This window comes from Lithobates pipiens, unplaced genomic scaffold (genome assembly GCF_037356315.1).
Source record: "Lithobates pipiens isolate NorthernLeopardFrog02 unplaced genomic scaffold, aLitPip1_a1.2 Scaffold_22, whole genome shotgun sequence".
NCBI classification, from domain to species: Eukaryota; Metazoa; Chordata; class Amphibia; order Anura; family Ranidae; genus Lithobates; species Lithobates pipiens.
The window spans coordinates 202,059,940-202,077,698 of record NW_027507784.1 but is presented as its reverse complement, the minus strand read 5'-3'; the positions used below and the strand labels follow the sequence as shown (position 1 = coordinate 202,077,698).

Here is a 17,759-nt window from a genome sequence, read left to right as displayed (position 1 = left end):
AGCCTAGCCAAGTTTGGATTTCAGGGTGCCTTCGTACCCAACTTCTGGGCTTTATATGATCACCTATGCACCCACATTAGGCTCCCGGGTTGTACCTCTGACTATTTCACACTTGGCCGTGGGACCAGACAGGGTTGCCCCAATCTCCCCTTTGCTGTTCGCACTAGCAATTGAACCACTGGCCCGCTCAATCTGCCAAAACCCAAATATTAGGGGATATGCAAAGGGGGAACAAGAATTTAAAATGATTATGTATGCAGACGATGTTCTCCTATTTTTATCAGAACCGTTTCTATAGTTTCTCTGCCAAATTTAAACTCTACTTTAAAAACCTTTCAAAGCTTGTTGGGTTTAAGGTCAACCTTTCAAAAGGTGCTGCACTTTCGATCAATATGCCACTGCCAACACTTTTGGGCATTCAATCCAAATTTGGTTTTTCATTGGGCGGGGAATCATTACCGTAGCCGGGGATCAAGCTTGCCCCTTCTCTCCGAAAACTTTACATTTCCAATTACCCGCAGGTGATTTCCCGCATCAGGCAATTATTACATCTATGATCATCCTACCATATATCATTCTTAGGCAGGATACAAGCTATCAAGATGTCCATTCTCCCAAAGCTGTTCTTCTACTTTAGAAACATATGAAGAGGAGGAGAGCGCACAGCAACCCTAGTATACAATACAGTTTTATTGATTAAAATCAGAAGTAGAAAATATTGCACTCACAAATGTAGGAAGGATTCTTGCATGTACATTAACAGGTTAGCCTCCTCTCCCAGCCTGTGTGGCTGGATTGGCTCCAGAACCCAATAGGCGATGAAGGATGTTACTCTAAGCCTAACTACAGCATCCCGCCAAGTGGTACAAGTAGCTGCGCATGCATCCAGACCGCTGTAGTTAGTCTTAGAGTACCATCCTTCATCGCCCATTAGGTTCTGGAACCAATATAGCCACATAGACCATGAGAGGAAGCTAACCTGTTGATGTAAATGCAAGAATCCTTCCTGCGTTTGTAAGTGCAATATTTTCTACTTCTGATTTTAATCAATAAAATTGTATTACTCTAGGGTAGCTTTGCACTCTACTTCTCTTCATATGTTTCAGATGGCAGTCCGTCAACCAGTGGATTTTTGAGAGAGCTGCAACACCTAGATCAAGAGAACTTTCACACATACTGTCATTTATCCAGGAGGTGTTTGTAGGGTCTGCGCTGATTGATTTTGTGTGTTTCAACTCTTATACTTTAGATCCTTACCTCTATATGTTTCCAGTCAAACCAATTGATTCAGAAAGAGGTGACTGTTTTTATATGGCAGGCCAAGAAGCCTCGTCTGAGTAAACTACTACTGTATAGAACTCCGGCCATGGGAGGTTTGGGACTACCAAACTTATGGCTCTGTAACACAATTAGCACAATGGCACGCTCCTCCAGAAGATATACCATGGCTCAGTTTTGAACTACCTCAGTAAGCCCATATTACCTTCCAGGTATCCTATAGATAGACCAAATTAAAGCTTTAACCCCTTTAAATGGAGTGGTTAGTCAGTCATTACAAATATGGTTTCTTTATAAATCAAAATATTCTTTGATACCCCACAAACCTTGTTTGGTCTCCTATTTAGGTGACTCTTGGTTTTCTACTATATTAAATGATACACATGATTTCTCCATATGGACATTGCATGGCTTAACCACCCTGGAAGCCTTCTCCAAGGAACTCCCATTTAGCTCCTTTACCTCCCTGCAAAGGAAACATGCCCTATCTAGATCTATAAATATTTACAGATCAGACACTTTTATTCGACTCATTGCCACCTGGGGGGGGCACAAATTCTACCAATACATTTGAACATGTGTAGATTCTCCTCCAGAGATAAGGGTACTATCTCCAGCATGTATCAATATTTAAATGAACTTAACCTCCCCATTAAATCATTAGCAATGCTCGGCTGAGAAGCAGAAACAGGCCAAGAGATAGCTCCAGAGGATTAGTTGGACATGATTTCAAATATTCACAGGTGCACAAAATCTATGGTAGTGAAGGAAACTGTGGTAAAACTCCATACTAGATGGTACTACACTCCATCCAGAGTTCACAGATGTTGCCACTTGTTCCCTAGGTACTGCTTTAGAAGTTGCCCAGACGGGGCACACACCTCCACATTTTTTTGGAGCTGTAGAGTACTTCAGCCTCCCTGTCAGAAAGTAGCTACCAAGATGGCACAAATAATGGGCACTTAACTCACTCTGACTTACCAGGTGTAACTTTTCTTTGCAGAACTTCCAGGTACTAGCCCCCCGATCAGAAACTGGCCCATATTCTATTTAGTGCAGTACAATGGGCAATAAGGCTCCATTGGGACCAAGTCTTAAGACGCATGGAAGCAGTTAGACTAATTGAGAGAGTTTACCACATGCTTATGGACACTATGCAGATATTTGAAAGAAAGTGGGCCTCTTGGTCATCTTATGGTTTTCAGTGTTCTTGAATATTCATTTCTACATAAACAGATCATTTTGCCTTAGTTCCTTAAAGAGGAGGGCCGTAAAAAAATAAAATAAATTAAAAGTCAGCAGCTGCAAACACTGCAGCTGCTGACTTAATAAGCCGACTTTCCTGTCCAGGGTGCTCGCGATGTCGGCCGCCCAAGGCCGACCCGTCCCTTGGCTCTCGGGTCCCGGTGCCGCCATTCTTTCTAAGGGAAACAGGCAGTGGAGCCTTGCGGCTTCACTGCCCGTTTCCTACTGCGCATGCGCGAGTCGCGCAGCGCTTTGTGAATGGGACGTGCTGTGTTCTGGGACACACAGTTCCCAGAACACAGCGCGACCCATTACCCAGAAGACCACGCGACGAGGAGAGAAGAGAGAAGATCTCTGCGGAGGAGGAAGAGGCAGATTTGGATTATATGCCTAGCAACAGGCATTTCTGGTAAGTAAAAAAAAATAATTTTTTCATTTTTTTTTTTAGATTTGTTTCTAATTTTTAATGTATTTTTTTTTCATGGTGGCACTCCACTTTAATTCCCTACCCCTTTGTTTTTTTGTTTTTTTAGTTTTGTTTTTTCTCTTTCTCTCTTTTTGTGTACTAGTGTTGGTTTGGGTTGTCTAACATGACAGCCATATTGCATAGATAGCTTTGTGTTAGTTGTATTTGACCAAATTCTGTAAGATTTTAGGACAAAATATAGAGATTTATCATGTACATGCCTATAGTGACAAACATTATCACATATGACAACACCAGTTAATTCATCTAAAATAAAATAAAAATTGTGATGCAGACACCTGATACATTAAGCTGCCTCAATCAATCAAAAAGCTAAATGTAGGTGTTAACATTATTTTAGCTTTTGGCACATCTAAAACACACAAGGCAAAAAAAAAAAATAAACACACAAAAGGATGCAGAGAAAGATATTACTGCCACACTGGGTTCTGATTATAGAAAATATAAATGAAGCCAAGGCCTTTAATAAAAAAGTTATGGCAATTCATCTCTAATCTGGTGGATAGTGCAGTCTGCAAAATCAATGACATATCAATTCCTCAATCACTCTATTATGACAAAATATAGATACACATAGGGGTAAAGGGGATCTAGAATATTACAAATTTTACATCCTATGAAAAAACAAACAAAAAAAAACAGTTAAATGTATTTACTATGGCCATATAGCCCTATGTAAGATACAACTTAGCTTATAGAATACACAAAATGGCTTCTCCTTTTCCTAGTGGCTAAATATTGTGGCTGTGGAGAGCACATCAAATACTGAAACTTTTTATTCATTTTAATGCCGATACCCATTTAAAATAAATAAAAAAAACATTGAAAACTTACAAGCTTTATTTAGTACAGCTTGGATTTACCACGTATTGTTACATACAAACTTTATATTTATGATTTGTATTTATTCAGTCCATATGCATCATGCATTGTTGAGTGGTATTACAAACAATAATACTACTTAGAATAATGTTATTTGTTAAATTAGGACCTTCTTGTCTGTATCGGAGATGATTTTGCTAAAGTTATACAAACAGGCTATAAGCTCTAAATATAGTCGACCTAAGTTCAAAATGCATACCTCTCTTAAATAGCACAGTCTCTGTAACTACTGCCCAATTCCATTTCTGTCTGTTAGCCACACCCAAAGGTTAGTTCTTTGTAAAGTAGTGGGTCTGATTAGACAGAGACAAAACAGAGCATTTGTCTCTCATAGATTTTGTCCCTTGCTATCACACTATCAGTTTTTCTGCTGAGTTTTTCCTTCAGATTTACCAAAATCATATAATATGTGGTCAAACCTTAGGACTTTCAATTGGTTGCAATCAAGGAAAAAAATCAGCAGAAAATCTGATAGTGTGTATGGGACATCAGACACCTGCTGTAGGGAATCCACCCAAGAAGAGAGTTAAGTATTTCAAGCTAAGGTCTACTTTATGTTTAAAACCTATAGTTTGCTTGTCAAAAAATACAGAAGTTACTTTTTACATGAAGTCAGATCTTACTTAGATCATCGGTGCTTTAGAAATGTCCAAAAGATGCACATTGATGCCACTTTTCAGCAGATACTTTCATTAACATCTAATTCATTGGTCTTTGAAATAACACCCCTTGAAACAAAACATTAAAGGGATAGCAAAAACATAGAATCTGAAATTTTTGAAATCTTACCTGCATAGAATTCAGGACTGTAAACTGCACCAACAACAGGATTTAACTTCCACCCTAGAACACATATGTATAATTACATCATTAAAGTAGCCGGTCATGTTGTAGAAATCGATTCAAATAAATAGAAAGTAGTGGTTAAAGTTTTTATAGGTATCTACACAATTGATTATTGCATAACATATTTACCTCAATAGAACAATGAGTAAAGAGTAGCAATTACCAAAGTTGTATCTAGATTCTTTTTAGTTAGTATTTTGCAAAGTAGAAAAAAGAGCAATAAATTCCAGAAAAGCAGAAAATATTTTTGACTGGATAGCTTATTTGTCACAGCAAGATTAGGAATTTAACTGTGGCTGAAAACCATGGCACTCTTCCCTTTTTCTTATCCCTCATCTTTCTAACAAAATTTAACTTTATTCTAATCTCCACTAATCCCTGGCTGTGCTATAATCAGCTCTTCACACTTGCATATGTAGGAAGTACAGCAATATGCCTAATAAATAGAAGTCCTAAACTGTCAGACATCTTAGATAATGAGTGGACGTTGAAAAAAATAAAAAAAGAGGACAGCCCAATCTCATGATGTCACATGCTCTACTTGAATCATGGAATTCATTCTGTTGCATAGGATATGGCCACTTCCATCACCGAGCCTGCATTTTATGAATGTGCTGCAAAATGCAGTCCACAGTAAGCCTCAGCACTGTGAAGTATAATGAAGAGTATCTGCTCTTTGCTATAAGTGTATCCCATAGTGTTGAGGAAAATAAGTGTTTTTTTTTTCTTTTTAAAATATGTTTTATTACATTTTGCCAACTTACCAAAACAATAAGGATACGTCAGTAGAGTACAGATATCAACACTGACAATAACGGAATACTAATTTGCAAACAGCATTGTACTACTTCAACGGCATGCTATCAAGTAAAAACCCAGGTGAAAATCTCAGCTCAGAATGACCTGCACAGACGAACTATATGTATGAAAACTTTTTATGACCACAATATTATGGGGCATTCATGGTGCTACAGCAAACAATTTTTTTCCTTAAAAGCAGAAAGTTTTATTTTAAACATATTAAAATCGCATTAGAAATATGCTTTACAATTTATTTACAATTTCATCTTCCCTATACAGCAGAATTTGGGACTAATTGCCTCTTTTATAAAGACTAGACTGTTGCTTTGCCGACCACAGCTTCTTCAGGAAAAACGTCCCCAGAATTTAATAAGCTGTATACAAACAATACATATATCAGTTAGGCAAATAATCATATACAGCATTGACAAAATCATTTTCAAACACACAAGGTGTCCTCACCAATCCATGCTTACCTATATACTTATCTATTAGAGAATTTTATTCATAGTCATTGACACTTCTAGTAGCGGATCCATTCACTAATCCCAGAGTGGCACTCAGGCACTCAGGCAGCCACAGAAAGGGTTAAATAGCCCCAGCTATAAATATAGTAATAATACCATAAGTACTATGTTTCAACTGGAATTCCATATATTTGCATATACAAATAGGTATGTTATACTCATAAATTGTTTATGCTATCCATTGCTCTGAGCAATGGATAGCATATACGCTTCCATTGATACACTATACTAATAGTTCAGCATTGTATTGACTATATGTTGTCTCCCCCTGTCTTTCTCACTGTTCAGGGAATGCAGGCAATCACATTGGCATCCTCATAGCTCTGGTGAATGGACAGCCAAGCCGCCAGCTATATATACCCCTTCCGTCCGGTTGGCATCTGAGATCACCAGCCAGGACATGGACATCAAGGAGACTCACCGAGTATGTGCCCATCCCATGGCAGCAGACATCCACAGCACTGAAGATCTCAAGGCTCACTCATCGCCCCAGATACCACAGCGACATCCCCGGCCAGAGGCCAGGGTAATCTGCAATAAGAGGATGGAAAGAGCTCCCATCCACCACCGCATATCTCTAGATGTCTTTAGAGACACTGGCACAGTGACACCCTAGGCGAGATTTTAGAATGACAGTAGTAGTGAGGAAGGAACATATCCCATCCACTACTATAGAGGTCTATGAGGGATGCGGGAATTGAACGCACACTCCAATGGCATGGAGGGGGCCTTAAAGAACACCCCAACTCATGCTAATTTCAGAAACTACCCTGGTCTTCATGGCAGGTCCCCATCACAGTCAGCAAATTACCGTTATATAAAAGGAGACATAGGAAAGATTAAAGACTTCTACACCAATAATAATAATAATCAAAATATACAAAAAAATAACAAAACTTAAAAGAATTCAAAATATTACATATTCCCTGTTTAGTTATTTTGAGCCCAGGGTATTTTGTGGCATTGAGAGAATATATCCATTTAGTTTCCCTCTGTAGTTAGTAGTTTACCTAAAGTTCCTCCCCTATCGTGTTTCGGTGCTCTAGTGCAAAGAATTTAACAACTTTGACTTAAACGAGATTAAATTCCTTGCACTAGAGCACATACTGAAACATGATAGGGGAGGAAATGTAGATAAACTACTCCTACAGAGGGAAACTAAATGGATATATTCTCTCAAGGCCACAAAATATCCTGGACTCAATGAATCCATTAGTTATAAACCCTTTTTATAATCCTAATTTAACATGTAGGTTCCAAATAACTGAACTGGGAATATGTAATATTTTGAATCCTTTTGTTATTTTTTTTTAGTATATTTTGATTATTGGTGTAGAAAACAATTATTGTATACCCAGGATGTCTTTGCTAACCCATGCTCCCATTATTGTCCATTCTTTAATTTTACATTTTTCTTATGTCTCCTTTTTATACCTTTTAAAAAAAAAGTAATTTGCTGACTATGGTGGGTACCTGTCATGAAGGCCAGAGTAGGTGCTGAAATTCGGCAGCCATACAGACGCCATTGATATAGTGTATCAATAGAAGCTTATAAACTATCCATTGCTCAGAGCAATCTTAATGAAAGCCTTTATGTTTATCAATTATTTTTTAGAATTGCCCTATTACAAGGGAGACCAACTATAGAGAGCTGTATCCTGGGAGAAAACTGGGTCTCTCTTTGTCCCTTCTTAAAAAATACCAATTGTAAGTAGTGACTTTAACAGTCTATGAGTACAACATACATGTACCTATTTGTATATGCCTATTTGTATATGTATATTTGTAAATTCCTTCACTGGCTTTCCCTACCCCCCCTTGTAAAATTAAAAATGTTAACCATAACATACAAGGCCATTCACAACATTGCCCTCATCTACATCACCAACCTCACCCGTAGATATCGCCCAAATCGTCCCCTCCGCTCCTCCCAGGACCTCCTGCTCTCTAACTCCCTTGTTACCTCCTTCCATGCTCACCTTTAGGACCTCTCCAGAGCCTCTCCCATCCTCTGGAACTCCCTGCCCCGGTATATCCGATCAGCCCCTACCCTGTCCACCTTTAGGAGATCTCTAAAAACTAATTTATTCAGGGAAGCCTATCCCACACCCACCTAACAACTGTCGCCGAGCCATCCCCATCAAATCATTCTCTGCAGCTATTACATTTTGTACCACCACCCCCTCCCTTTAAAATGTAAGCTCTATGAGCAGGGCCCTCCTGTACCTTTTGTATTAAACTGTACTGTAATTGTGTTGTCCCCACTATACATTGTAAAGCGCTGTGTAAACTGTTGGCACTACATAAATCGTGTATAATAATACAATATGCAAAAATATGGAATTCCAGTTGAAACATATGTACTTATGGTATTATTACTATATCTATAGCTGGGACTATTTTACCCCTTCTATGGGTTTAGTGAATGGATGTGCTATTAGAAGTGTTAATTACAATGAATACAATTCTCTAACAGATACGAATATGGGTAAGCATGGATTGGTGAGGACACCCTGCATGTTTGAAAATGATTTTGTTAATGCTTTAACTGATTATTATAATTTTTTTAATCAAATCTTTTTATTTATTTCCTTGATAAACAAACAACAGGAACAAACAAAACAACACACCATACATAAAATTTAAATACAGGTTCAAGATTCAATCACACTGCTTTGCATCCTTCATCTAAGAAAAAAAAAAGGAGAAAAAGAAGAAAAATCCCAAAAGAATAAAATAATTAAGAAAATTAACAAAAGGGTATTTTAACAGAGCTATAATCTAAGCCATGTCATTTGCCAAATTTTATATCTACATCTAGTATAGCAAAAGTAAACTTTTAGTCCCTGCTGTCCCCAGTGGCCCTGAACATCCTGTATATAAAGACATCTATATTATAATAATCAATAACCCCAATGGGCATAAAATTCTGTATACGGCTTATCCAGCCACTTTGCCCATATCTTGTCATATTTTCTAGGACAACCCCTGTTGATGTAGGTATCTCTATACAGTGGGAGATTATTATTTACCAATTGTTTTCAGTATAAAAGCATAGGAGAAGGTTTCTTTCAATGCAAACCAATGGCTTTTCTCATATAAAATAATGTAATATTAGCAAACACTCGCACAGATGCTGTAGGGAGAAAAGTCTCCACCAGACCCAGGAAACATATGGACATTAAGACCGGCAAAGGAGCAGAAGTAATAGAGTTCAGCAAGTCCACCACTTCCACCCAAAAAATAACTATGTATGGGCAGGACCAGAAGATGTGTGTGTGCTCCACACCGCCAACCAGAGCACAATCTTTTGAAGTCTGTGTGGCATGATTTATGCTATATGTACCAATTTAAATTGGATCATACAGCCTATTAAGAATACCAGAGATTGCAGAGGGAAATCCCACATGCTCCTCCAATCTTCCATGTCCAGATCTGCTATGTCTTTCATCCAACGAGCTTTAAGACCCTCTAATGGTAGGAGGGAAATTAAAATAACATGAGAATACAGTCTTGATGGCTTCTCAGACCTAAGTACTGATTCTAGAGTTGATTGTATAATCATTAAACTATCTGGTGGAAACTGAGCATGAAAAGTATGGGAAATAGGGAAATATCTAAACAAATGGGAACTAGGTAAATTAAAAGTTGAGGTAAGTATAGTGAAAGTCAACAATTTTTGATCAGTAACCACCTGAGAAAGTAGTTTTATATTGTACTTGGTCAAAGCAATGGGTTCTGGTAATTTACAAAATTGGGGAAGAGAAGGATTAAGCCATGGGGGCATTTGGGGAAATCGCATGTTTATGATAATGCTCACATCTAAGGCCAGCCTCCCAAGCTCGAATAGTGGTGAGCATTGAGGCGGTCAACTGGTAGTGTGCCCTGCAGCCCCTAAATAAAGTACCTTAAGAGCTTCTAAAGAACCTACCACAGCTGCTTCCAACCAAGCAGAGGAATTAAAAAAAAACTGGACTCAGCCACCATGCGGCCGTAACCATGCTAATGAGTAAACAGAAAATATTTATATAAATCTGAAAAAGCTAAACCCCCCTGGTCACAAGGGTGCATCAGAGTGGTTAGTTTATACCTGGGTTTTTTTGATCCCCATAAGAAGGATGAACATTTTTTATTCATCTACTAAAAAATGAGACAGGGAGCCACTGAAGAGAATGTCTAAAAAGATATATACATTTTGGTATAATTTTCATTTTTAAAAGATTACTACGTCCTAGTAAGGATAGTAGTAAAGACTTCCATGCTTTCAACTTTGACCCAATATCTCCTAAGATCGGGGCCAGATTCAATTAAATAAATTCAGAAGCTTGGCGGGAAATTACAATGCCTAGATACTTGAAAATCTGTACCCATTGCAATGGAGTATCCTTCAAAGCCGTGCTATGGGCCACAATGTCTATTGGGAACAGCAAGGACTTAATCCAATTTACTTTCAGCCCAGTAACCATTGAAATGGAATCCAATATCTGTAGGGCCCCTTGGAGAGAGGGTCCGGCATTGTTCAAGAATAATAAAAGTTCATCTGTATACAAGGCTACCCTCTCCTGCAACCAACCATTTCGCAACCCCTTTATATTGGGAGAAATATGACGAGCCTCAGCAGTTAGCCTCTGGTCCATAGCAATAACGAAGAGGGTCAGAGACAGAGGGCAGCCCTGCCGAGTTCCCCCAAACAATGAAAAATAAGTTGACAACCCTCCCCCCATTTTCACTGCAGCTGGGGGGTGTCCATATATGACCTGCAAACATTTTATAAATATCATTAGAAAGCCCATTCTGTGGGGTACCTGACATAAAAAGGGGCCACTCAAGAGTACCAAAAGCCTTCTCTATATCTAGAGAGGCAACAGATCCTATATTGATGTAAGGCATGAATATTAGTGTATAGGCTCCGCAAATTCACATCAGTGGCCCTTCTGGCCATAAACCTGTTTGATCTGAATCAATAATGCTAGGCATCATGGGTTGCAGTAGTCGGGAAATAAGTCTTGTCGAGATTTTAAAATCTACATTCAAAAGAGCAATAGGCCTGTATGAGGCATAAAAGGATGGATCTTTTGGGGGCTAGTGAATTAAGATTATGTAGGCATGATTCATTGAGTCTGGCAAAGCTTCCTCTTTCAAACAAAGTAAAGAGAGGCCAATACGGGAGCAAGAAAGTCACTATGGGCCATGTAGAATTCAATAGGAAGGCCATTCGGTCCCGTTGACTTCCTTAATGGAAAGAAACCAATGACTGAAAGGACATTATACATTAACCAAGCCAGAGCAACTGGGTCCAGTCGAGTTGCTAAGTCAGCTGGCTGGAAATAAGGAGTAAAATTTGCAAAATTTTAGAATGTGTACTAGCCATATCTCCTGAGGGGTTACGTATTTCCAAAATCGGAACACTAGTCTGCTCATGTTTAGCCATCTTGGTCAAAAAACGACCATTATGATCCCCCTGCTCGAAGAAATTCTGTTTATTTTTATATTGGTTCTTCCTTGTAGCCTCAGCCTTATGCAAACGCAGAGCACATTTTCCATGGAGTAAAGCATTAAAGTTGACCTCTGCAGGATCCGCAGAATATTGAGCTGTTTTTTTCATCCACTGTGGCCTGCAAAGCATCACTTTTTGCTCCTTTGGCCCTATTAACCGCTTTAATGGTGGATATGTAGCATCCTCTTGTATCCTCTTGAAGGCATCCCATGTTATTTGGACCCTACAGTAAATTCCCAGCACTCTACTAAAAGGGTTGAATTTTTAATAACCACATCTGGAGCTGAAATCCAGTGGGTTACTAATCTCCACTGGCTGGCATCTCAATAGTAATGAACACCAAATATAAGCATTTGTGGAGCATGATCTGATCAACCTCTAGGCAAATATATAGCATCCACCATGTCCGATAATATTGTCACATTGGTAAAAGCTAGATCTATATGGGAGGCAGTCTTATAAGAAGTTAAAAAACAAGAATATGCTCTAGTTAATGTGTTTTTCACCAAGCTTCTACCAGGCCTACCATCTGGGCCCAAGTAGAGGGACTCTCCAGAGAAATGTTTGGGAAGATTTAGATTATCCAAAACAGGATCAAGTATAGCATTGAAGTCTCCCATTGTCAATAGTTTAGCTGGACCATACAGTGACTTTTTTTTTGTAGGAGACTATATAAAGGGTCCCACAAAAGAAGGCAGTATTTACACACTAACAACTATGTATATCTGGCCCCACAAAAGGAACACAGCCAAAACATATTTACCCTGGGGGTCCAAAAATACATATTTCACCATGCAAGGTAAAGATTTGATGATCAAGACCCCTCTAGAGAATGTAGAATATGTAGCATGGTAAGCCTTCTGTACCCAAAGCTTCTTAAGTGCTAAAAGTTGGCTGCACATAAGATGGGTTTCTTGAAGTAACACTATGTGGAGAATACATATTCAAACACCTAAATACCCATGATCTTTTAAATTTTGAATTGAGGCCACGAACATTCCATGACAAAATAGAGAAAATCTCTTGGTCACGGGATGTCATCTAGAAAGTAAAAATCATAAAAACTTGAATAATAGATTACATTGAATGCCATCCAGAAAAACAAAAAGACAAGGAGGCGTAGAGAAGGCTTTTACCCAAAATTTACCAAAAATAGGCAACTATGGTCTGCTTGACCTGTGTGCCAAAAAAAAAGTAAAAAAAAAAGGAGGGGGAGATGAGGAGGGATGGGATAACCGCCACTGAATAACCTCCCTCCTACCATCCCAGATCTGCATTCTGGGGCAGGAAGGGGGAGTACGCCGTTGGTACTTGGGGTATCGGAATAAGTCAGTGGGAGTACTTGTTAGAGCTCCTAATAAAGGATAATAATTCTCTTAGCGATCATCCAGCCAGGTGGAAGCAGCAGCCGGGGTATCAAAAAAAAAATGTCTGCCCATCATCTATAATACGCAATCTGCTAGGATAGAGGAGGCTAAACTGTATACTCTTTCCTCTTAGTCTTTGCAGATATCTGTATAGGACATCCGGCATTGCTGAAATTCTTGAGAATAATCTGGAAAAAATAATAGCTTAGTGTTTTCAAAAGGTAAATGTGGTTTAGCCCTAGCAACCGCCAGGACTCTATCTCGATAATATAGTAGTCATAATAAAAGAGGTCTAGGGAGGGCCCCAAGTTTAGGTGGTTTTGACAGAATTCTTTGTGCCCCCTCCACCACAAAGGTGGGTGGCACACTCTCCAGACCCAAAATGGTAATAAGTAATTGCTCAGCAATTTAACTGATTATTTGCTTAACTGATAAGCTCTGAAGAACCAAGTAGTGTCACTGGAAGTTACCTTGTCAAAGGCCTTCTCAGCATCTAAAGTGAGGATCAGAAGGATGGGTTCTTGCATGCTCCAGCATTGTTAACATTTCAATGATTATTTTATTGAAATTCCATTAAAAACTAGGGTATGTCATGATATGCAGCTAGCAAATGCATTTCACAAACCTGTGTTTAGTCATTGCTGATTAGCTCAGGGTTACATGCCTGCTTATAGCTTTGAGGCTGCAGGTGAAGCAAATATAACACTGATGTTACCCCCCCCCCCCCCCCCCCCCCACACACACACACAAACCTCATAGCCCTGCAAAGCAATTCAGGTACATAGCATATATACAGTATAAAAACCAAAAGAACACATATCAAAAGAAAATATCAGAAAAAAATATGTGTATACCAGTACATGAATAGATCAAGTGTATATAACCCTGTAAATGGATAAACAACATCTCTTCAATGTATATAATCATTCAAGAAATGAATGACCATCACTAATATTAATGTATAAACCAATTGTGTATATAGTGCTAGAAAAATAAAAAAATATCCACAATAGAAGCATATCAAATGATTCAAACAAACAAATGAGATCCCTGTGAGGGGAGCTGCAGGGAGAAGGAAAGGAAAACCAATCCTCCCCGCCTGCAGCACCACACATAGGCAAATCTAACCGATTGAACAATCCTATGTACAGTGGTGTGAAAAAGTGTTTGCCCCCTTCCTCATTTCCTGTTCCTTTGCATGTTTGTCACACTTAAGTGTTTCGGGAACATCAAACCAATTTAAACAATAGTCAAGGACAACACAAGTAAACACAAAATGCAATTTGTAAATGAAGGTGTTTATTATTAAAGGTGAAAAAAAATCCAAACCATCATGGCCCTGTGTGAAAAAGTGATTGCCCCCCTTGTTAAAACATACTATAACTGTGGTTGTCCACACCTGAGTTCAATTTCTCTAGCCACACTCAGGCCTGATTATTGCCACACCTGTTCACAATCAAGGCATCACTTAAATAGCAGCTGCTTGACACAGTAAGGTCCACCAGAAGATCCTTAAAAGCTACACATCATGCCGAGACCCAAAGAAATTCAGGAACAATTGAGAAAGAAAGTAATTGAGATCTATCAGTCTGGAAAGGGTTATAAAGCCATTTCCAAAGCTTTGGGAATCCAGCGATCCACAGTGAGAGCCATTATCCACAAATGGCGAAGACATGGAACAGTGGTGAACCTTCCCAGGAGTGGCCGGCCGCCCAAAATTACCCCAAGAGCGCAGCGACGACTCATCCAAGAGGTCACAAAAGACCCCACAACAACGTCCAAGGAACTGCAGGCCTCACTTGCCTCAGTTAAGGTCAGCGTTCATGCCTCCACCATCAGGAAAAGACTGGGCAAAAATGGCCTGCATGGCAGAGTTCCAAGGAGAAAACCACTGCTGAGCAAAAAGAACATCAAAGCTCGTCTCAATTTTTCCACAACACATCTTGATGATCCCCAAGACTTTTGGGACAACATTCTGTGGACTGATGAGACAAAAGTGGAACTCTTTGGAAGGTGTGTGTCCAAGTATATCTGGCGTAGAAGGAACACTGCATTTCATAAAAAGAACATTATACCAACAGTAAAATATGGTGGTGGTAGTGTGATGGTCTTGGGCTGTTTTGCTGCTTCAGGACCTGGAAGACTTGCCGTGATAAAAGGAACTATGAATTCTGCTGTCTACCAAGAGATCCTGAAGGAGAATGTCCGACCATCTGTTCGTGTACTCAAGCTGAAACGAACTTGGGTTCTGCAGCAGGACAATGATCCTAAACACACCAGCAAGTCCACCACCGAATGGCTGAAGAAAAACAAAATGAAGACTTTGGAGTGGCCTAGCCAAAGTCCTGACCTGAATCCTATTGAGATGTTGTGGTATGACCTTAAAAAGGCCGTTCATGCTCGAAAACCCTCTAATGTAACTGAATTAGGACAATTCTGCAAAGATGAGTGGGCCAAAATTCCTCCAGGACGCTGTAAAAGCCTCATTGCACGTTATCGCAAACGCTTGGTTGCAGTTGTTGCTGCTAAGGGTGGCCCAACCAGTTATTAGGTTTAGGGGGCAATCACTTTTTCACACAGGGCCATGATGGTTTGGATTTTTTTTCACCTTTAATAATAAACACCTTAATTTACAAATTGCATTTTGTGTTTACTTGTGTTGTCCTTGACTATTGTTTAAATTGGTTTGATGTTCCGAAACACTTAAGTGTGACAAACATGCAAAGGAACAGGAAATGAGGAAGGGGGCAAACACCTTTTCACACCACTGTATACACCTGTTATAAAATACCACATACTTGTATATATATGTGGATACTAATTAGGAAATGTGTTGAACATGACCTAGTCAGTCTTGCGAGAGATTCCATGACTTCCAACGTTAATATACACAATCTTAATGCACAAGAGAGGTCTGTTTTGAGTGATACTTCTATTGTGATATGGAATGCAGCTAAAGGGGGTCTAGTGGTAGTCATGGATGCTAATGGTTATAGAGAGGAAGTCCTCAGACAACTGTCCGACAGTAGTATATACCTTACACTTAGGGGCGACTCCACTAAGTTGTACAGGAAAACTTTGTGGAATTTGGTACAGAAGGGAGTTTTTTGGGGAGTTTTCAGCATCAAGAAAGCACAGACATTGATCCTCGAGCATCCGGTATTGCCCACCTTTCATCACCTTCCTAAGATGCACAAAGGTCTGAATCCTTGACAGGACAGACTGATTGTCACTGGCATAGGGTCACTCAATGAGTGCCTAGGACAATGGTTAGATGGCCAACTACAGCCCCTGGTATAGTTTCTGCCTAGCCACTAGGGATTGGTGAACAGTTTGACCTGATCACAAGTTCGGGCTGAACTTTGGTTGTTTAGACTTTCGGCGAACAACGAAAGCCGAACGTTGCGACAAATTCGAAAGCCGCGGAACCCCATTAAACTCTAATGCTGTGTACACATGACCGGACTTTTCAGCAGCAAAAGTCCAATGGAACGAAACTGCCGGACAATTTGATCGTGTCATCGGACCTTTGCTGTCTAAAAATCAGACGGACTTTAGATTTAAAACATGTTATAAATCTTTCCGACGGACTTGAGTCCGGTCGAAAAATCCATTCATCTGTATGTTAGTCCGACGGATGAAAACTGATGCTAGGGCAGCTATTGGCTACTTGCTATGAACTTCCTTATTCTAGTCCGGTCATATGTCATCACATTCGAATCCGTCTGACTTTGGTATGATTGTGTGTGGCCGTTCGTTCGGAAAGTCCGTCAGAACTCCGCTGAAAAGTCAGTCAGGAAGACCGTCAGACCTAGTCTGCTGGAAAGTCCGGTCATGTGTACGCGGCATAAGGGACACTGACATGAAAAACCAAAAGTGCTAATTTTAAAGGCTTATATGCAAGTTATTGTCATAAAAAGTGTTTGGTTGGGGACCTGCCCGAAATTTCATTTCAAAGAGAAAATAGTAATTTAACCGCTTCAGCCACGGAAGATTTTACCCCCTTCCTGACCAGAACACTTTTTATGATTCAGCACTGCGTCGCTTTAACTGACAATTGCACAGTTGTGCAATTTGTACCCAAACAAAATTGCTGTCCTTTTTTTCTCACAAATAGAGCTTTCTTTTGGTGGTATTTGATCACCTCTGCGGTTTTTATTTTTTTGTGCTATAAACAAAAAAGAGCGTCAATTTACTTTTTGCCATAATAAATATCCCCTAAAAATATATAAAACATTTTGTTTTCCTCAGTGTAGGCTGATATGTATTCTTGTATATATTTTTGATAAAAAAAATCACAATAAGCGTATATTGATTGGTTTGCGCAAAAGTTATAGCGTCTACAAAATAGGGGATCGATTTAAAGCATTTTTATTATTATTTTTTCTTTTACTAGTAATGCTGGAAATATGCGATTTTTATCATGACTGCGACATTATGGCAGACGCATTAGACAATGTTGACACATTTTTGGGACCATTGGCATTAATACATCGATCAGTGCTATAAAAATGCATTGATTACTGTAAAAATGTCACTGGCAGTGTAGGGGCAATGTAGGGGTTAACACTAGGGGGCGATCAAGGGGTTCATTGTGTTCCCTAGTGTGTGTTCATAATGAAGGGGGGAGGGGACTGACTAGGGGAGATGACAGATTGCTGTTCATACTTTGTATTTCTCGCGGGAGCCCCGAAATAAAAATTAAAAAAATATTGCGTGGGGGTACCCCCAAAATCCATACCAGGCCCTTCAGGTCTTATTATCTACTTACACACAATTTGTTTAATTTTCAATGGTATCTACTACCTCCAATGATATGGGGCCACGAT

At 39.4% G+C, this 17,759-nt stretch overlaps 1 protein-coding gene across 9 annotated transcripts in view; it reads right to left on the bottom strand.

The window, feature by feature from the left end:
* RBFOX1 (RNA binding fox-1 homolog 1) overlaps window positions 1-17,759 on the bottom strand; it is a 1,314,070-nt gene that overhangs the window by 384,424 nt on the left and 911,887 nt on the right. For all 9 annotated transcript variants that reach the window (XM_077448827.1, XM_077448822.1, XM_077448828.1 and 6 more), the window contains exon 7: window positions 4,682-4,735. In XM_077448827.1, coding sequence (XP_077304953.1) covers window positions 4,682-4,735 — 54 coding nt within the window. The remainder of the gene's footprint in view (window positions 1-4,681; window positions 4,736-17,759) is intronic.